Consider the following 23,776-nt stretch of genomic DNA (forward strand, 5'->3'; position numbering starts at 1 on the left):
AAGTATGTGGAGAACAACTCCAGTGTGTTAAAAACTAAACTTACAAATATATTGACGTCAAAGTCACAGCCAAACACAAGTATGTGGTGAACAACTCCAGAGGGTTAAACACTAAACTTACAAATATATCGACGTCAAAGTCACAGACAAACACGAGTATGAGGTGCACAACTCCAGAGTGTTAAAAACTAAACTTACAAATATATCGACGTCAAAGTCACAGCCAAACACGAGTATGTGGTGAACAACTCCAGTGTGTAAAAAACTATACTTACAAATATATCGACGTCAAAGTCACAGCCAAACACGAGTACGTGGTGAACAACTCCATGGTGTTAAAAACTATACTTAAAAATATACTGACGTCAAAGTCACAGCCAAACACGAGTATGAAGTGAACAACTCCATGGTGTTAAAAACTATACTTACAAATATAATGACGTCAAAGTCACAGCCAAACACGAGTAAGTGATGAACAACTCCAGGGTGTTAAAAACTATACTAACAAATATATCGACGTCAGAGTCACAGCCAAACACGAGTACGTGGTGAACAACTCTATGGTGTGGTGTTAAAAACTATACTTACAAATATATTGACGTCAAAGTCACAGCCAAACACGAGTATGAAGTGAACAACTCCAGAGGGTTAAAAATTATACTTACAAATATATCGACGTCAAAGTCACAGCCAAACACGAGTATGAAGTGAACAACTCCAGAGGGTTAAAACTATACTTACAAATATATCGACGTCAAAATCACATCCAAACACATGTAAGTGGTGAACAACTCTAGAGGGTTAAATACTAAACTTACAAATATATCGACGTCAAAGTCACAGCCAAACACATGTAAGTGGTGAACAACTCTAGAGGGTTAAACACTAAACTTACAAATATATCGACGTCAAAGTCACAGACAAACACGAGTATGAGGTGCACAACTCCAGAGTGTTAAAAACTAAACTTACAAATATATCGACGTCAAAGTCACAGCCAAACACGAGTATGTGGTGAACATTTCCATGGTGTTAAAAACTATACTTACAAATATATTGACGTCAAAGTCACAGCCAAACACGAGTACGTGGTGAACAACTCCATGGTGTTAAAAACTATACTTACAAATATATCGACGTCAAAGTCACAGCCAAACACGAGTACGTGGTGAACAACTCCATGGTGTTAAAAACTATACTTAAAAATATACTGACGTCAAAGTCACAGCCAAACACGAGTATGAAGTGAACAACTCTAGAGGGTTAAAAACTATACTTACAAATATATCGACGTCAAAGTCACAGCCAAACACGAGTAAGTGGTGAACAACTCCAGAGGGTTAAAAACTATACTTACAAATATATCCACGTCAAAGTCACAGCCAAACACGAGTATGTGGTGAAGAACTCCATGGTGTTAAAAACTATACTTACAAACATATCGACGTCAAAGTCACAGCCAAAAACGAGTATGTGGTTCACAACTCCAGAGTGTTAAAAATAAACTTACAAATATATCGACGTTAAAGTCTAATCCAAACACGAGTATGTGGAAAACAACTCCAGTGTGTTAAAAACTATACTTACAAATATATCGACGTCAAAGTCACAGCCAAACACGAGTATGCGGTGACCAACTCCAGGGTGTTAAAAACTAAACTTACAAATATATCGACGTCAAAGGCACAGCCAAACACCAGTATGTGGTTAACAACTCCAGGGTGTTTGAAAAACTAAACTTACAAATATATCGACGTCAAAGTCACAGCCAAACACGAGTACGTGGTGAACAACTCCAGTGTGTTAAAAACTAAACTTACAAATATATCGACGTCAAAGGCACAGCCAAACACCAGTATGTGGTTAACAACTCCAGAGTGTTAAAAACTATACTTACAAATATATCGATGACAAAGTCACAGCCAAACACGAGTTTGTGGTGAACAACTCCAGGGTGTTAAAAACTATACTTACAAATATATCGACGTCAAAGTCACAGCCAAACACGAGTATGTGGTACACAACTCCAGAGTGTTAAAAATAAACTTATATTTGTAAGTTTATGTATCCCGTCATACTTTGAACCACACCATTATTTTATTTATTATTATTACTTTTACTGTTAAGTCTGTTTTTGTTATATCAACTTTACGTAAATCTTCATTTATGTATGCCGTCATACGACAAAATTATTTTTATGTCTACCTGTGGGAATTTCAAACGCGCATTTTTAAACCAGTAATGAAACCTTCTATCATTATGGGTAGACTTTACATAGATAAATTCAGCCGTATAAGAAAAGCAAAATGAGAATGTTAAATTAATGTATGCCTTTTTGTGCTTCTTTGTTACATTTGTTGTTTATGTTGAGATATTAAGATGATAACACAATATTGACTGTTGTACCCCAATTTTGACATTTTTACTCTTTGAGTATGTTTGTTTTGTTCATGCATCGTTGACAATTTAATGGAATTTGATGCGACTGTCATATAAGTGAGAGGTTTAGCTAGCTATAAAACCAGGTTCAATCCACCATTTTCTACATTAGAAAATGCCTGTACCAAGTCAGGAATATGACAGTTGTTACCCATTCGTTTGATGTGTTTGGACTTTTGATTTTGCCTTTTGATTTTTGATTTTCCTTTTTGAATTTTCCTCGGAGTTCGGTATTTTTGTGTTTTTACTTTTTACAAATATATCGACGTCAAAGTCTAATCCAAACACAAGTATGTAGAGAACAACTCCAGTGTGTTAAAAACTAAACTTACAAATATATTGACGTCAAAGTCACAGCCAAACACAAGTATGTGGTGAACAACTCCAGAGTGTTAAACACTATACCTACAAATATATCGACGTCAAAGTCACAGCCAAACACCAGTATGTGGTGAACAACTCAAGGGTGTTAACAACTAAACTTACAAATATATCGACGCCAAAGTCACAGCCAAAACACGAGTATGAAGTGAACAACTCCAGAGGGTTAAAAACGAAACTTACAAATATATCGACGTCAAAGTTACAGCCAAACACGAGTATGTGGTGAACAACTACACGGAGTTAAAAACTAAACCAACAAATATATCGACGTCAAAGTTACATCCAAAGTCCAAACAAGAGTATGTGGAGAACAACTCCAGTGTGTTAAAAACTATACTTACAAATATATTGACGTCAAAATCACAGCCAAACACGAGTACGTGGTGAACAACTCCATGGTGTTAAAAACTATACTTACAAATATATTGACGTCAAAATCACAGCAAAACACGAGTACGTGGTGAACAACTCCATGGTGTTAAAAACTATACTTACAAATATATTGACGTCAAAATCACAGCCAAACACGAGAACGTGGTGAACAACTCCATGGTGTTAAAAACTATACTTACAAATATATTGACGTCAAAGTCACAGCCAAACACGAGTACGTGGTGAACAACTCCATGGTGTTAAAAACTATACTTACAAATAAATCGACGTCAAAGTCACAGCCAAACACGAGTACGTGGTGAACAACTCCATGGTGTTAAAAACTATACTTACAAATATACTGACGTCAAAGTCACAGCCAAACACGAGTATGAAGTGAACAACTCCAGAGGGTTAAAAACTATACTTACAAATATATCGAGGTCAAAGTCACAGCCAAACACGAGTAAGTGGTGAACAACTCCAGAGGGTTAAAAACTATACTTACAAATATATCGACGTCAAAGTCACAGCCAAACACGAGTATGTGGTGAACAACTCCATGGTGTTAAAAACTATACTTACAAATATATCGACGTCAAAGTCACAGCCAAAAACGAGTATGTGGTTCACAACTCCAGAGTGTTAAAAATAAACTTACAAATATATCGACGTCAAAGTCTAATACAAACACGAGTATGTGGAGAACAACTCCAGTGTGATAAAAACTATACTTACAAATACATTGACGTCAAAGTCACAGCCAAACACGAGTACGTGGTGAACAACTCCATGGTGTTAAAAACTATACTTACAAATATATCGACGTCAAAGTCAAAGCCAAACACGAGTACGTGGTGAACAACTCCATGGTGTTAAAAACTATACTTACAAATATACTGACGTCAAAGTCACAGCCAAACACGAGTATGTGGAGAACAACTCCAGTGTGATAAAAACTATACTTACAAATATATTGACGTCAAAGTCACAGCCAAACACCAGTATGTGATGAACAACTCCAGGGTGTTATAAACTATACTAACAAATATATCGACGTCAAAGTCACAGCCAAACACGAGTACGTGGTGACCAACTTCAGGGTGTTAAAAATTATACTTACAAATATATCGACGTCAAAGTCACAGCCAAACACATGTAAGTGGTGAACAACTCTAGAGGGTTAAACACTAAACTTACAAATATATCGACGTCAAAGTCACAGACAAACACGAGTATGAGGTGCACAACTCCAGAGTGTTAAAAACTAAACTTACAAATATATCGACGTCAAAGTCACAGCCAAACACGAGTATGTGGTGAACAACTCCAGTGTGTAAAAAACTATACTTACAAATATATCGACGTCAAAGTCACAGCCAAACACGAGTATGAGGTGCACAACTCCAGAGTGTTAAAAACTAAACTTACAAATATATCGACGTCAAAGGCACAGCCAAACACCAGTATGTGGTTAACAACTCCAGGGTGTTTTAAAAACTAAACTTACAAATATATCGACGTCAAGATCACAGCCAAACACGAGTATGTGGTGAACAACTCCAGTGTGTAAAAAACTATACTTACAAATATATCGACGTCAAAGTCACAGCCAAACACGAGTATGCGGTGACCAACTCCAGGGTGTTAAAAACTAAACTTACAAATATATCGACGTCAAAGGCACAGCCAAACACCAGTATGTGGTTAACAACTCCAGGGTGTTTTAAAAACTAAACTTACAAATATATCGACGTCAAAGTCACAGCCAAACACGAGTACGTGGTGAACAACTCCAGTGTGTAAAAAACTAAACTTACAAATATATCGACGTCAAAGGCACAGCCAAACACCAGTATGTGGTTAACCACTCCAGAGTGTTAAAAACTATACTTACAAATATATCGATGTCAAAGTCACAGCAAAACACGAGTTTGTGATGAACAACTCCAGGGTGTTAAAAACTATACTTACAAATATATCGACGTCAAAGTCACAGCCAAACACGAGTATGTGGTACACAACTCCAGAGTGTTAAAAATAAACTTACAAATATATCGACGTCAAAGTCTAATCCAAACACAAGTATGTGGAGAACAACTCCAGTGAGTTAAAAACTAAGCTTACAAATATATTGACGTCAAAGTCACATCCAAACACAAGTATGTGGTGAACAACTCCAGAGGGTTAAAAACGAAACTTACAAATATATCGACGTCAAAGTTACAGCCAAACACGAGTATGTGGTGAACAACTACAGGGTGTTAAAAACTAAACCAACAAATATATCGACGTCAAAGTCTAATCCAAACACAAGTATGTGGAGAACAACTCCAGGGTGTTAACAACGAAACTTACAAATATATCGACGTCAAAGTCACAGCCAAAAAACGAGTATGAAGTGAACAACTCCAGAGGGTTAAAAACGAAACTTACAAATATATCGACGTCAAAGTTACAGCCAAACACGAGTATGTGGTGAACAACTACAGGGTGTTAAAAACTAAACCAACAAATATATCGACGTCAAAGTTACATCCAAAGTCCAAACACGAGTATGTGGAGAACAACTCCAGTGTGTTAAAAACTATACTTACAATTATATTGACGTCAAAATCACAGCCAAACACGAGTACGTGGTGAACAACTCCATGGTGTTAAAAACTATACTTACAAATATATTGACGTCAAAGTCTAATCCAAACACAAGTATGTGGAGAACAACTCCAGTGTGTTAAAAACTAAACTTACAAATATATTGACGTCAAAGTCACAGCCAAACACAAGTATGTGGTGAACAACTCCAGAGGGTTAAACACTAAACTTACAAATATATCGACGTCAAAGTCACAGACAAACACGAGTATGAGGTGCACAACTCCAGAGTGTTAAAAACTAAACTTACAAATATATCGACGTCAAAGTCACAGCCAAACACGAGTATGTGGTGAACAACTCCAGTGTGTAAAAAACTATACTTACAAATATATCGACGTCAAAGTCACAGCCAAACACGAGTATGCGGTGACCAACTCCAGGGTGTTAAAAACTAAACTTACAAATATATCGACGTCAAAGGCACAGCCAAACACAAGTACGTGGTGAACAACTCCAGGGTGTTTTAAAAACTCAACTAACAACTATATCGACGTTAAAGTCACAGCCAAACACGAGTATGTGGTGAACAACTCCAGTGTGTAAAAAACTATACTTACAAATATATCGACGTCAAAGTCACAGCCAAACACGAGTATGCGGTGACCAACTCCAGGGTGTTAAAAACTAAACTTACAAATATATCGACGTCAAAGGCACAGCCAAACACCAGTATGTGGTTAACAACTCCAGGGTGTTTTAAAAACTAAACTTACAAATATATCGACGTCAAAGTCACAGCCAAACACGAGTACGTGGTGAACAACTCCAGTGTGTTAAAAACTAAACTTACAAATATATCGATGTCAAAGTCACAGCAAAACACGAGTTTGTGATGAACAACTCCAGGGTGTTAAAAACTATACTTACAAATATATCGACGTCAAAGCCACAGCCAAACACGAGTATGTGGTACACAACTCCAGAGTGTTAAAAATAAACTTACAAATATATCGACGTCAAAGTCTAATCCAAACACAAGTATGTGGAGAACAACTCCAGTGTGTTAAAAACTAAACTTACAAATATATTGACGTCAAAGTCACAGCCAAACACAAGTATGTGGTGAACAACTCCAGAGGGTTAAACACTAAACTTACAAATATATCGACGTCAAAGTCACAGACAAACACGAGTATGAGGTGCACAACTCCAGAGTGTTAAAAACTAAACTTACAAATATATCGACGTCAAGATCACAGCCAAACACGAGTATGTGGTGAACAACTCCAGTGTGTAAAAAACTATACTTACAAATATATCGACGTCAAAGTCACAGCCAAACACGAGTATGCGGTGACCAACTCCAGGGTGTTAAAAACTAAACTTACAAATATATCGACGTCAAAGGCACAGCCAAACACCAGTATGTGGTTAACAACTCCAGGGTGTTTTAAAAACTAAACTTACAAATATATCGACGTCAAAGTCACAGCCAAACACGAGTACGTGGTGAACAACTCCAGTGTGTAAAAAACTAAACTTACAAATATATCGACGTCAAAGGCACAGCCAAACACCAGTATGTGGTTAACCACTCCAGAGTGTTAAAAACTATACTTACAAATATATCGATGTCAAAGTCACAGCAAAACACGAGTTTGTGATGAACAACTCCAGGGTGTTAAAAACTATACTTACAAATATATCGACGTCAAAGTCACAGCCAAACACGAGTATGTGGTACACAACTCCAGAGTGTTAAAAATAAACTTACAAATATATCGACGTCAAAGTCTAATCCAAACACAAGTATGTGGAGAACAACTCCAGTGAGTTAAAAACTAAGCTTACAAATATATTGACGTCAAAGTCACATCCAAACACAAGTATGTGGTGAACAACTCCAGAGGGTTAAAAACGAAACTTACAAATATATCGACGTCAAAGTTACAGCCAAACACGAGTATGTGGTGAACAACTACAGGGTGTTAAAAACTAAACCAACAAATATATCGACGTCAAAGTCTAATCCAAACACAAGTATGTGGAGAACAACTCCAGGGTGTTAACAACGAAACTTACAAATATATCGACGTCAAAGTCACAGCCAAAAAACGAGTATAAAGTGAACAACTCCAGAGGGTTAAAAACGAAACTTACAAATATATCGACGTCAAAGTTACAGCCAAACACGAGTATGTGGTGAACAACTACAGGGTGTTAAAAACTAAACCAACAAATATATCGACGTCAAAGTTACATCCAAAGTCCAAACACGAGTATGTGGAGAACAACTCCAGTGTGTTAAAAACTATACTTACAAATATATTGACGTCAAAATCACAGCCAAACACGAGTACGTGGTGAACAACTCCATGGTGTTAAAAACTATACTTACAAATATATTGACGTCAAAGTCTAATCCAAACACAAGTATGTGGAGAACAACTCCAGTGTGTTAAAAACTAAACTTACAAATATATTGATGTCAAAGTCACAGCCAAACACAAGTATGTGGTGAACAACTCCAGAGGGTTAAACACTAAACTTACAAATATATCGACGTCAAAGTCACAGACAAACACGAGTATGAGGTGCACAACTCCAGAGTGTTAAAAACTAAACTTACAAATATATCGACGTCAAAGTCACAGCCAAACACGAGTATGTGGTGAACAACTCCAGTGTGTAAAAAACTATACTTACAAATATATCGACGTCAAAGTCACAGCCAAACACGAGTACGTGGTGAACAACTCCATGGTGTTAAAAACTATACTTAAAAATATACTGACGTCAAAGTCACAGCCAAACACGAGTATGAAGTGAACAACTCCATGGTGTTAAAAACTATACTTACAAATATAATGACGTCAAAGTCACAGCCAAACACGAGTAAGTGATGAACAACTCCAGGGTGTTAAAAACTATACTAACAAATATATCGACGTCAAAGTCACAGCCAAACACGAGTACGTGGTGAACAACTCTATGGTGTGGTGTTAAAAACTATACTTACAAATATATTGACGTCAAAGTCACAGCCAAACACGAGTATGAAGTGAACAACTCCAGAGGGTTAAAAATTATACTTACAAATATATCGACGTCAAAGTCACAGCCAAACACGAGTATGAAGTGAACAACTCCAGAGGGTTAAAAACTATACTTACAAATATATCGACGTCAAAATCACAGCCAAACACATGTAAGTGGTGAACAACTCTAGAGGGTTAAATACTAAACTTACAAATATATCGACGTCAAAGTCACAGCCAAACACATGTAAGTGGTGAACAACTCTAGAGGGTTAAACACTAAACTTACAAATATATCGACGTCAAAGTCACAGACAAACACGAGTATGAGGTGCACAACTCCAGAGTGTTAAAAACTAAACTTACAAATATATCGACGTCAAAGTCACAGCCAAACACGAGTATGTGGTGAACATTTCCATGGTGTTAAAAACTATACTTACAAATATATTGACGTCAAAGTCACAGCCAAACACGAGTACGTGGTGAACAACTCCATGGTGTTAAAAACTATACTTACAAATATATCGACGTCAAAGTCACAGCCAAACACGAGTACGTGGTGAACAACTCCATGGTGTTAAAAACTATACTTAAAAATATACTGACGTCAAAGTCACAGCCAAACACGAGTATGAAGTGAACAACTCTAGAGGGTTAAAAACTATACTTACAAATATATCGACGTCAAAGTCACAGCCAAACACGAGTAAGTGGTGAACAACTCCAGAGGGTTAAAAACTATACTTACAAATATATCCACGTCAAAGTCACAGCCAAACACGAGTATGTGGTGAAGAACTCCATGGTGTTAAAAACTATACTTACAAACATATCGACGTCAAAGTCACAGCCAAAAACGAGTATGTGGTTCACAACTCCAGAGTGTTAAAAATAAACTTACAAATATATCGACGTTAAAGTCTAATCCAAACACGAGTATGTGGAAAACAACTCCAGTGTGTTAAAAACTATACTTACAAATATATCGACGTCAAAGTCACAGCCAAACACGAGTATGCGGTGACCAACTCCAGGGTGTTAAAAACTAAACTTACAAATATATCGACGTCAAAGGCACAGCCAAACACCAGTATGTGGTTAACAACTCCAGGGTGTTTGAAAAACTAAACTTACAAATATATCGACGTCAAAGTCACAGCCAAACACGAGTACGTGGTGAACAACTCCAGTGTGTTAAAAACTAAACTTACAAATATATCGACGTCAAAGGCACAGCCAAACACCAGTATGTGGTTAACAACTCCAGAGTGTTAAAAACTATACTTACAAATATATCGATGACAAAGTCACAGCCAAACACGAGTTTGTGGTGAACAACTCCAGGGTGTTAAAAACTATACTTACAAATATATCGACGTCAAAGTCACAGCCAAACACGAGTATGTGGTACACAACTCCAGAGTGTTAAAAATAAACTTATATTTGTAAGTTTATGTATCCCGTCATACTTTGAACCACACCATTATTTTATTTATTATTATTACTTTTACTGTTAAGTCTGTTTTTGTTATATCAACTTTACGTAAATCTTCATTTATGTATGCCGTCATACGACAAAATTATTTTTATGTCTACCTGTGGGAATTTCAAACGCGCATTTTTAAACCAGTAATGAAACCTTCTATCATTATGGGTAGACTTTACATAGATAAATTCAGCCGTATAAGAAAAGCAAAATGAGAATGTTAAATTAATGTATGCCTTTTTGTGCTTCTTTGTTACATTTGTTGTTTATGTTGAGATATTAAGATGATAACACAATATTGACTGTTGTACCCCAATTTTGACATTTTTACTCTTTGAGTATGTTTGTTTTGTTCATGCATCGTTGACAATTTAATGGAATTTGATGCGACTGTCATATAAGTGAGAGGTTTAGCTAGCTATAAAACCAGGTTCAATCCACCATTTTCTACATTAGAAAATGCCTGTACCAAGTCAGGAATATGACAGTTGTTACCCATTCGTTTGATGTGTTTGGACTTTTGATTTTGCCTTTTGATTTTTGATTTTCCTTTTTGAATTTTCCTCGGAGTTCGGTATTTTTGTGTTTTTACTTTTTACAAATATATCGACGTCAAAGTCTAATCCAAACACAAGTATGTAGAGAACAACTCCAGTGTGTTAAAAACTAAACTTACAAATATATTGACGTCAAAGTCACAGCCAAACACAAGTATGTGGTGAACAACTCCAGAGTGTTAAACACTATACCTACAAATATATCGACGTCAAAGTCACAGCCAAACACCAGTATGTGGTGAACAACTCAAGGGTGTTAACAACTAAACTTACAAATATATCGACGCCAAAGTCACAGCCAAAACACGAGAATGAAGTGAACAACTCCAGAGGGTTAAAAACGAAACTTACAAATATATCGACGTCAAAGTTACAGCCAAACACGAGTATGTGGTGAACAACTACACGGAGTTAAAAACTAAACCAACAAATATATCGACGTCAAAGTTACATCCAAAGTCCAAACAAGAGTATGTGGAGAACAACTCCAGTGTGTTAAAAACTATACTTACAAATATATTGACGTCAAAATCACAGCCAAACACGAGTACGTGGTGAACAACTCCATGGTGTTAAAAACTATACTTACAAATATATTGACGTCAAAATCACAGCAAAACACGAGTACGTGGTGAACAACTCCATGGTGTTAAAAACTATACTTACAAATATATTGACGTCAAAATCACAGCCAAACACGAGAACGTGGTGAACAACTCCATGGTGTTAAAAACTATACTTACAAATATATTGACGTCAAAGTCACAGCCAAACACGAGTACGTGGTGAACAACTCCATGGTGTTAAAAACTATACTTACAAATATATCGACGTCAAAGTCACAGCCAAACACGAGTACGTGGTGAACAACTCCATGGTGTTAAAAACTATACTTACAAATATACTGACGTCAAAGTCACAGCCAAACACGAGTATGAAGTGAACAACTCCAGAGGGTTAAAAACTATACTTACAAATATATCGAGGTCAAAGTCACAGCCAAACACGAGTAAGTGGTGAACAACTCCAGAGGGTTAAAAACTATACTTACAAATATATCGACGTCAAAGTCACAGCCAAACACGAGTATGTGGTGAACAACTCCATGGTGTTAAAAACTATACTTACAAATATATCGACGTCAAAGTCACAGCCAAAAACGAGTATGTGGTTCACAACTCCAGAGTGTTAAAAATAAACTTACAAATATATCGACGTCAAAGTCTAATACAAACACGAGTATGTGGAGAACAACTCCAGTGTGATAAAAACTATACTTACAAATACATTGACGTCAAAGTCACAGCCAAACACGAGTACGTGGTGAACAACTCCATGGTGTTAAAAACTATACTTACAAATATATCGACGTCAAAGTCAAAGCCAAACACGAGTACGTGGTGAACAACTCCATGGTGTTAAAAACTATACTTACAAATATACTGACGTCAAAGTCACAGCCAAACACGAGTATGTGGAGAACAACTCCAGTGTGATAAAAACTATACTTACAAATATATTGACGTCAAAGTCACAGCCAAACACCAGTATGTGATGAACAACTCCAGGGTGTTATAAACTATACTAACAAATATATCGACGTCAAAGTCACAGCCAAACACGAGTACGTGGTGACCAACTTCAGGGTGTTAAAAATTATACTTACAAATATATCGACGTCAAAGTCACAGCCAAACACATGTAAGTGGTGAACAACTCTAGAGGGTTAAACACTAAACTTACAAATATATCGACGTCAAAGTCACAGACAAACACGAGTATGAGGTGCACAACTCCAGAGTGTTAAAAACTAAACTTACAAATATATCGACGTCAAAGTCACAGCCAAACACGAGTATGTGGTGAACAACTCCAGTGTGTAAAAAACTATACTTACAAATATATCGACGTCAAAGTCACAGCCAAACACGAGTATGCGGTGACCAACTTCAGGGTGTTAAAAACTAAACTTACAAATATATCGACGTCAAAGGCACAGCCAAACACCAGTATGTGGTTAACAACTCCAGGGTGTTTTAAAAACTAAACTTACAAATATATCGACGTCAAAGTCACAGCCAAACACGAGTACGTGGTGAACAACTCCAGTGTGTTAAAAACTAAACTTACAAATATATCGATGTCAAAGTCACAGCAAAACACGAGTTTGTGATGAACAACTCCAGGGTGTTAAAAACTATACTTACAAATATATCGACGTCAAAGCCACAGCCAAACACGAGTATGTGGTACACAACTCCAGAGTGTTAAAAATAAACTTACAAATATATCGACGTCAAAGTCTAATCCAAACACAAGTATGTGGAGAACAACTCCAGTGTGTTAAAAACTAAACTTACAAATATATTGACGTCAAAGTCACAGCCAAACACAAGTATGTGGTGAACAACTCCAGAGGGTTAAACACTAAACTTACAAATATATCGACGTCAAAGTCACAGACAAACACGAGTATGAGGTGCACAACTCCAGAGTGTTAAAAACTAAACTTACAAATATATCGACGTCAAGATCACAGCCAAACACGAGTATGTGGTGAACAACTCCAGTGTGTAAAAAACTATACTTACAAATATATCGACGTCAAAGTCACAGCCAAACACGAGTATGCGGTGACCAACTCCAGGGTGTTAAAAACTAAACTTACAAATATATCGACGTCAAAGGCACAGCCAAACACCAGTATGTGGTTAACCACTCCAGAGTGTTAAAAACTATACTTACAAATATATCGATGTCAAAGTCACAGCCAAACACGAGTTTGTGATGAACAACTCCAGGGTGTTAAAAACTATACTTACAAATATATCGACGTCAAAGTCTAATCCAAACACAAGTATGTGGAGAACAACTCCAGTGAGTTAAAAACTAAGCTTACAAATATATTGACGTCAAAGTCACATCCAAACACAAGTATGTGGTGAACAACTCCAGAGGGTTAAAAACGAAACTTACAAATATATCGACGTCAAAGTTACAGCCAAACACGAGTATGTGGTGAACAACTACAGGGTGTTAAAAACTAAACCAACAAATATATCGACGTCAAAGTCTAATCCAAACACAAGTATGTGGAGAACAACTCCAGGGTGTTAACAACGAAACTTACAAATATATCGACGTCAAAGTCACAGCCAAAAAACGAGTATGAAGTGAACAACTCCAGAGGGTTAAAAACGAAACTTACAAATATATCGACGTCAAAGTTACAGCCAAACACGAGTATGTGGTGAACAACTACAGGGTGTTAAAAACTAAACCAACAAATATATCGACGTCAAAGTTATATCCAAAGTCCAAACACGAGTATGTGGAGAACAACTCCAGTGTGTTAAAAACTATACTTACAAATATATTGACGTCAAAATCACAGCCAAACACGAGTACGTGGTGAACAACTCCATGGTGTTAAAAACTATACTTACAAATATATTGACGTCAAAGTCTAATCCAAACACAAGTATGTGGAGAACAACTCCAGTGTGTTAAAAACTAAACTTACAAATATATTGACGTCAAAGTCACAGCCAAACACAAGTATGTGGTGAACAACTCCAGAGGGTTAAACACTAAACTTACAAATATATCGACGTCAAAGTCACAGACAAACACGAGTATGAGGTGCACAACTCCAGAGTGTTAAAAACTAAACTTACAAATATATCGACGTCAAAGTCACAGCCAAACACGAGTATGTGGTGAACAACTCCAGTGTGTAAAAAACTATACTTACAAATATATCGACGTCAAAGTCACAGCCAAACACGAGTATGCGGTGACCAACTCCAGGGTGTTAAAAACTAAACTTACAAATATATCGACGTCAAAGGCACAGCCAAACACAAGTACGTGGTGAACAACTCCAGGGTGTTTTAAAAACTCAACTAACAACTATATCGACGTTAAAGTCACAGCCAAACACGAGTATGTGGTGAACAACTCCAGTGTGTAAAAAACTATACTTACAAATATATCGACGTCAAAGTCACAGCCAAACACGAGTATGCGGTGACCAACTCCAGGGTGTTAAAAACTAAACTTACAAATATATCGACGTCAAAGGCACAGCCAAACACCAGTATGTGGTTAACAACTCCAGGGTGTTTTAAAAACTAAACTTACAAATATATCGACGTCAAAGTCACAGCCAAACACGAGTATGTGGTACACAACTCCAGAGTGTTAAAAATAAACTTACAAATATATCGACGTCAAAGTCTAATCCAAACACAAGTATGTGGAGAACAACTCCAGTGTGTTAAAAACTAAACTTACAAATATATTGACGTCAAAGTCACAGCCAAACACAAGTATGTGGTGAACAACTCCAGAGGGTTAAAAACGAAACTTACAAATATATCGACGTCAAAGTTACAGCCAAACACGAGTATGTGGTGAACAACTACAGGGTGTTAAAAACTAAACCAACAAATATATCGACGTCAAAGTTACATCCAAAGTCCAAACACGAGTATGTGGAGAACAACTCCAGTGTGTTAAAAACTATACTTACAAATATATTGACGTCAAAATCACAGCCAAACACGAGTACGTGGTGAACAACTCCATGGTGTTAAAAACTATACTTACAAATATATCGACGTCAAAGGCACAGCCAAACACCAGTATGTGGTTAACAACTCCAGAGTGTTAAAAACTATACTTACAAATATATCGATGTCAAAGTCACAGCCAAACACGAGTTTGTGATGAACAACTCCAGGGTGTTAAAAACTATACTTACGAATATATCGACGTCAAAGTCACAGCCAAACACGAGTATGTGGTACACAACTCCAGAGTGTTAAAAATAAACTTACAAATATATCGACGTCAAAGTCTAATCCAAACACAAGTATATGGAGAACAACTCCAGTGTGTTAAAAACTAAACTTACAAATATATTGACGTCAAAGTCACAGCCAAACACAAGTATGTGGTGAACAACTCCAGAGTGTTAAACACTATACCTACAAATATATCGACGTCAAAGTCACAGCCAAGCACCAGTATGTGGTGAACAACTCCAGGGTCTTAACAACTAAACTTACAAATATATCGACGTCAAAGTCACAGCCAAAACACGAGTATGAAGTGAACAACTCCAGAGGGTTAAAAACGAAACTTACAAATATATCGACGTCAAAGTTACAGCCAAACACGAGTATGTGGTGAACAACTACAGGGTGTTAAAAACTAAACCAACAAATATATCGACGTCAAAGTTACATCCATAGTCCAAACACGAGTATGTGGAGAACAACTCCAGTGTGTTAAAAACTATACTTACAAATATATTGACGTCAAAATCACAGCAAAACACGAGTACGTGGTGAACAACTCCATGGTGTTAAAAACTATACTTACAAATATATTGACGTCAAAATCACAGCCAAACACGAGTACGTGGTGAACAACTCCATGGTGTTAAAAACTATACTTACAAATATATCGACGTCAAAATCACAGCCAAACACGAGTACGTGGTGAACAACTCCATGGTGTTAAAAACTATACTTTCAAATATATTGACGTCGAAGTCACAGCCAAACACGAGTACGTGGTGAACAACTCCATGGTGTTAAAAACTATACTTACAAATATATTGACGTCAAAGTCACAGCCAAACACGAGTATGAAGTGAACAACTCCAGAGGGTTAAAAACTATACTTACAAATATATCGACGTCAAAGTCACAGCCAAACACGAGTATGAAGTGAACAACTCCATGGTGTTAAAAACTATACTTACAAATATATCGACGTCAAAGTCACAGCCAAACACGAGTACGTGGTGAACAACTCCATGGTGTTAAAAACTATACTTACAAATATATTGACGTCAAAGTCACAGCCAAACACGAGTATGAAGTGAACAACTCCAGAGGGTTAAAAACTATACTTACAAATATATCGACGTCAAAGTCACAGCCAAACACGATTAGGTGGTGAACAACTCCAGAGGGTTAAAAAACTATACTTACAAATATATCGACGTCAAAGTCACAGCCAAACACATGTAAGTGGTGAACAACTCCAGAGGGTTAAAAACTAAACTTACAAATATATCGACGTCAACGTCACAGCCAAACACGAGTATGAGGTGCACAACTCCAGAGTGTTAAAAACTAAACTTACAAATATATCGACGTCAAAGTCACAGCCAAACACGAGTATATGGTGAACAACTCCAGTGTGTTAAAAACTATACTTACAAATATATCGACGTCAAAGTCACAGCCAAACACGAGTATGTGGTACACAACTCCAGAGTGTTAAAAAATAAACTTACAAATATATCGACGTCAAAGTCACATCCAAACACGAGTATGTTGAGAACAAATCTAGTGTGTTAAAAACTATACTTACAAATATATTGACGTCAAAGTCACAGCCAAACACCAGTATGTTAAAAATAAACTTACAAATATATCGACGTCAAAGTCTAATCCAAACACGAGTATTTGGAGAACAACTCCAGTGTGTTAAAACCTATTCTTACAAATATATCGACGTCAAAGTCACAGCCAAACACGAGTATGTAGTGAACAACTCCAGAGGGTTAAAAACGAAACTTACAAATATATCGACGTCAAAGTTACTGCCAAACACGAGTATGTGGTGAACAACTACAGGGTGTTAAAAACTAAACTATCAAATATATCGACGTCAAAGTCACATCCAAAGTCCAAACACGAGTATGTAGTGAACAACTCCAGTGTGTTAAAAACTGAACTTACAAATATATTGACGTCGAAGTCACAGCCAAACACGAGTACGTGGTGAACAACTCCAGGGTGTTTTAAAAACTCAACTAACAACTATATCGACGTTAAAGTCACAGCCAAACACGAGTACGTGGTGAACAACTCCATAGTGTTAAAAACTATACTTACAAATATATTGACGTCAAAGTCACAGCCAAACACGAATAAGTGGTGAACAACTCCAGGTTGTTAAAAATTAAACTTACAAATATATCGACGTCAAAGGCACAGCCAAACACCAGTATGTGGTAATTAACAACTCCAGAGTTTTAAAAACTATACTTACAAATATATCGACGTCAAAGTCACAGCCAAACACGAGTATGTGGTTCACAACTCCAGGGTGTTAAAAATAAACTTACAAATATATCGACGTCAAAGTCTAATCCAAACACGAGTATGCGGTGACTAACTCCAGGGTGTTAAAAACTAAACTTATAAATATATCGAACTCAAAGGCACAGCCAAACACCAGTATGTGGTTAACAACTCCAGGGTGTTTTAAAAACTAAACTTACAAATATATCGACGTCAAAGTCACAGCCAAACACGAGTATGAGGTACACAACTCCAGAGTGTTAAAAATAAACTTACAAATATATCGACGTCAAAGTCTAATCCAAACACAAGTATGTGGGGAACAACTCCAGTGTGTTAAAAACTAAACTTACAAATATATTGACGTCAAAGTCACAGCCAAACACGAGTATGAAGTGAACAACTCCAGAGGGTTAAAAACTATACTTACAAATATATCGACGTCAAAGTCACAGCCAAACACGAGTAAGTGGTGAACAACTCCAGAGGGTTAAAAAACTATACTTACAAATATATCGACGTCAAAGTCACAGCCAAACACATGTAAGTGGTGAACAACTCCAGAGGGTTAAAAACTAAACTTACAAATATATCGACGTCAAAGTCACAGCCAAACACAAGTATGTGGTGAACAACTCCAGAGTGTTAAACACTATACCTACAAATATATCAACGTCAAAGTCACAGCCAAACACCAGTATGTGGTGAACAACTCCAGGGTGTTAACAACTAAACTTACAAATATATCGACGTCAAAGTCACAGCCAAAACACGAGTATGAAGTGAACAACTCCAGAGGGTTAAAAACGGAACTTACAAATATATCGACGTCAAAGTTACAGCCAAACACGAGTATGTGGTGAACAACTACAGGGTGTTAAAAACTAAACCAACAAATATATCGACGTCAAAGTTACATCCAAAGTCCAAACACGAGTATGTGGAGAACAACTCCAGTGTGTTAAAAACTATACTTACAAATATATTGACGTCAAAATCACAGCCAAACACGAGTACGTGGTGAACAACTCCATGGTGTTAAAAACTATACTTACAAATATATTGACGTCAAAGTCACAGCCAAACACGAGTAAGTGGTGAACAACTCCATGGTGTTAAAAACTATACTTACAAATATATCGACGTCAAAGTCACAGCCAAACACGAGTACGTGGTGAACAACTCCATGGTGTTAAAAACTATACTTACAAATATACTGACGTCAAAGTCACAGCCAAACACGAGTATGAAGTGAACAACTCCATGGGGTTAAAAACTATACTTACAAATATATCGACGTCAAAGTCACAGCCAAACACGAGTAAGTGGTGAACAACTCCAGAGGGTTAAAAACTATATTTACAAATATATCGACGTCAAAGTCACAGCCAAACACGAGTATGTGGTGAACAACTCCATGGTGTTAAAAACTATACTTACAAATATATCGACGTCAAAGTCACAGCCAAAAACGAGTATGTGGTTAACAACACCAGAGTATTAAAAATAAACTTACAAATATATCGACGTCAAAGTCTAATCCAAACACGAGTATGTGGAGAACAACTCCAGTGTGATAAAAACTATACTTACAAATATATTGACGTCAAAGTCACAGCCAAACACCAGTATGTGATGAACAACTCCAGGGTGTTAAAAACTATACTAACAAATATATCGACGTCAAAGTCACAGCCAAACACGAGTACGTGGTGAACAACTCCATGGTGTGGTGTTAAAAACTATACTTACAAATATATTGACGTCAAAGTCACAGCCAAACACATGTAAGTGGTGAACAACTCCAGAGGGTTAAAAACTATACCTACAAATATATCGACGTCAAAGTCACAGCCAAACACGAGTATGTGGTGAACAACTCCATGGTGTTAAAAACTATACTTACAAATATATTGACGTCAAAGTCACAGCCAAACACATGTAAGTGGTGAACAACTCCAGAGGGTTAAAAACTATACTTACAAATATATCGACGTCAAAGTCACAGCCAAACACGAGTATGTGGTGAACAACTCCATGGTGTTAAAAACTATACTTACAAATATATCGACCTCAAAGTCACAGCCAAACACGAATACGTGGTGAACAACTCCATGGTGTTAAAAACTATACTTACAAATATATCGACGTCAAAGTCACAGCCAAACACGAGTACGTGGTGAACAACTCCATGGTGTTAAAAACTATACTTACAAATATATTGACGTCAAAGTCACTTCCAAACACGAGTATGAAGTGAACAACTCCAGAGGGTTAAAAACTATACTTACAAATATATCGACGTCAAAGTCACAGCCAAACACGAGTAAGTGGTGAACAACTCCAGAGGGTTAAAAACTATACTTACAAATATATCGACGTCAAAATCACAGCCAAACACGAGTACGTGGTGAACAACTCCATGGTGTTAAAAACTATACTTACAAATATATTGACGTCAAAGTCACAGCCAAACACGAGTACGTGGTGAACAACTCCATGGTGTTAAAAACTATACTTACAAATATATCGACGTCAAAGTCACAGCCAAACACGAGTACGTGGTGAACAACTCCATGGTGTTAAAAACTATACTTACAAATATACTGACGTCAAAGTCACAGCCAAACACGAGTATGAAGTGAACAACTCCAGAGGGTTAAAAACTATACTTACAAATATATCGACGTCAAAGTCACAGCCAAACACGAGTAAGTGGTGAACAACTCCAGAGGGTTAAAAACTATACTTACAAATATATCGACGTCAAAGTCACAGCCAAACACGAGTATGTGGTGAACAACTCCATGGTGTTAAAAACTATACTTACAAATATATCGACGTCAAAGTCACAGCCAAAAACGAGTATGTGGTTAACAACACCAGAGTGTTAAAAATAAACTTACAAATATCGACGTCAAAGTCTAATCCAAACACGAGTATGTGGAGAACAACTCCAGTGTGATAAAAACTATACTTACAAATATATTGACGTCAAAGTCACAGCCAAACACCAGTATGTGATGAACAACTCCAGGGTGTTAAAAACTATACTTACAAATATATCGACGTCAAAGTCACAGCCAAACACGAGTACGTGGTGAACAACTCCATGGTGTGGTGTTAAAAACTATACTTACAAATATATTGACGTCAAAGTCACAGCCAAACACATGTAAGTGGTGAACAACTCCAGAGGGTTAAAAACTATACTTACAAATATATCGACGTCAAAGTCACAGCCAAACACGAGTATGTGGTGAACAACTCCATGGTGTTAAAAACTATACTTACAAATATATTGACGTCAAAGTCACTTCCAAACACGAGTATGAAGTGAACAACTCCAGAGGGTTAAAAACTATACTTACAAATATATCGACGTCAAAGTCACAGCCAAACACGAGTAAGTGGTGAACAACTCCAGAGGGTTAAAAACTATACTTACAAATATATCGACGTCAAAGTCACAGCCAAACACATGTAAGTGGTGAACAACTCCAGAGGGTTAAAAACTATACTTACAAATATATCGACGTCAAAGTCACAGCCAAACACGAGTATGTGGTGAACAACTCCATGGTGTTAAAAACTATACTTACAAATATATTGACGTCAAAGTCACAGCCAAACACGAGTATGTGGTGAACAACTCCATGGTGTTAAAAACTATACTTACAAATATATCGACGTCAAAGTCACAGCCAAACACGAGTACGTCAGGTGAACAACTCCATGGTGTTAAAAACTATACTTACAAATATATTGACGTCAAAGTCACAGCCAAACACGAGTATGAAGTGAACAACTCCAGAGGGTTAAAAACTATACTTACAAATATATCGACGTCAAAGTCACAGCCAAACACGAGTTAGTGGTGAACAACTCCAGAGGGTTAAAAACTATACTTACAAATATATCGACGTCAAAATCACAGCCAAACACGAGTATGTGGTGAGCAACTCCATGGTGTTAAAAACTATACTTACAAATATATTGACGTCAAAGTCACAGCCAAACACGAGTATGAAGTGAACAACTCCAGAGGATTAAAAACTATACTTACAAATATATCGACGTCAAAGTCACAGCCAAACACGAGTAAGTGGTGAACAACTCCAGAGGGTTAAAAACTATACTTACAAATATATCGACGTCAAAGTCACAGCCAAACACGAGTACGTGGTGAACAACTCCAGGGTTAGCTATCAGTCCTTCGAAGGCGATTGCATTGTAATCTTGATCGTCTGGTACCTTTTGATACGAAGACATGAAAGGTATATAGAAGATATACAGAAGAATTAAAAAGACACACTAAAGATATATACAAAAGAATTCCAGAAAAAATATTTTATATATATATAGAGATATGGAAAAAATACAAATTTTATACTAAAGATACTGATCAAAATATATTCGGAAACATAATGCATGTGCATAAGATTGATTAATAGATGACTATTTAGCATCCAGTGGCAAATGTGTCATGTATATTCAGGAATTGAAAAGAATAAATTAGCTATCATGTATAAGATATTCCAGTAATCATGAGTTCGTAAGGAGAGTCTGCCATGGAAAATTTGGACTGCCACAGGAAAACGAGGCTATTTTTGATAGGCAAAATAATTTTGCTTTGCAACAGACCACCAACGAAAACCTTAAAGAGTTGTTGCAAGGGTTCAGAAAAAGAGGCACAAACTCTCTATCCGGAGGCATCGAATTTAGCGTCTCCTTTTTAACCGACGTGGATTCGTACTTATACATCCCGTACAGACAACCCTGTGGATATGCAAAAGATGAAAGAAATATATAGAAACAAGGGCGGATCCAAAAAGGGGGTTCCGGGGGTTGAAATCACCCTTTTTGTGACGATCGATGCATTTGAATTGGGACATGATGCAGTTGGAATCACCCCTTTTTAAAATGGCTGGATCCGCCCCTGAGAAATGCAAATGGAATACAGAAGATATACGTATCTGCACTTCTTCTTCTTCTTCTTCCAGGTAAGGAACCGGATTCATTGCTGAATGTAAATGGTTCCGCGCGAAAACTTTACGCAGTGTCGGGCAACACAGAAAGATTTCTTTTGGCTATTTACAAATTACATTTAAAACGTTCGCCAAAAAATATACAATTAAAATTATTTACAACTGGTTTTCCTACTTCCTTTCAGAGCATGCCTTCAGGGCAGCTCTGAATCCCTCAACGGTGTTGGTCGCTGTAACTGTTGTTGGTAGGTTGTTCCAGTCCCTGATTGTCCTCGGGAAGAAAGATTGGCCGTAGGTGTCTGTACTTGTTCTTTCTTGGAAGAAGCGGTTTTTACCTCTGGTCCGGTTATCATTCGGGGTCAAATATTGGTGACGGTCTATATCTATAAGTTCATGCTGGATCTTGAATAGCATGCACAATCTATTTGTTTTCCTCCGTTCTTCGAGGCTTTCCCACTTTAGATTTTTAACCATATTTGTGACACAGCCAGGTGTTCGGTCTGTGTAGTTGTTATTCACAAATCGTGCTGCTCTTTTCTGCACCTGTTCAATTGCCTTGATTTTATTTTGGGCGGTTGGGTCCCATACTGTGCTTGCATATTCCACTGCAGGTCTTACGATGGACACATATGCAGCTGCTTTTACAGGTTTTGTACAGCCTTTGAGGTTTCTACGTATAAACCCCAACGTTCTGTTTCCTTTGCCTACTGTATTGTCTATGTGTTTATCCCATGTTAGGTTGTTGCTGATGGTTACTCCAAGATATTTACTTGCGTCTTCTGTGTCTAGAGTATGACCGTGAAGA

At 37.0% G+C, this 23,776-nt stretch overlaps 1 protein-coding gene across 1 annotated transcript in view; it reads right to left on the minus strand.

Annotated features, from left to right (window-relative positions):
• LOC134693676 (dopamine beta-hydroxylase-like) overlaps nt 1-23,776 on the minus strand; it is a 106,087-nt gene that overhangs the window by 81,179 nt on the left and 1,132 nt on the right. Inside the window, exon 2 of the mRNA XM_063554568.1 lies at nt 22,127-22,237. Coding sequence (XP_063410638.1) covers nt 22,127-22,237 — 111 coding nt within the window. The remainder of the gene's footprint in view (nt 1-22,126; nt 22,238-23,776) is intronic.

The sequence above is a fragment of the Mytilus trossulus genome, chromosome 12, assembly GCF_036588685.1.
Source record: "Mytilus trossulus isolate FHL-02 chromosome 12, PNRI_Mtr1.1.1.hap1, whole genome shotgun sequence".
Classification (NCBI taxonomy): domain Eukaryota; kingdom Metazoa; phylum Mollusca; class Bivalvia; order Mytilida; family Mytilidae; genus Mytilus; species Mytilus trossulus.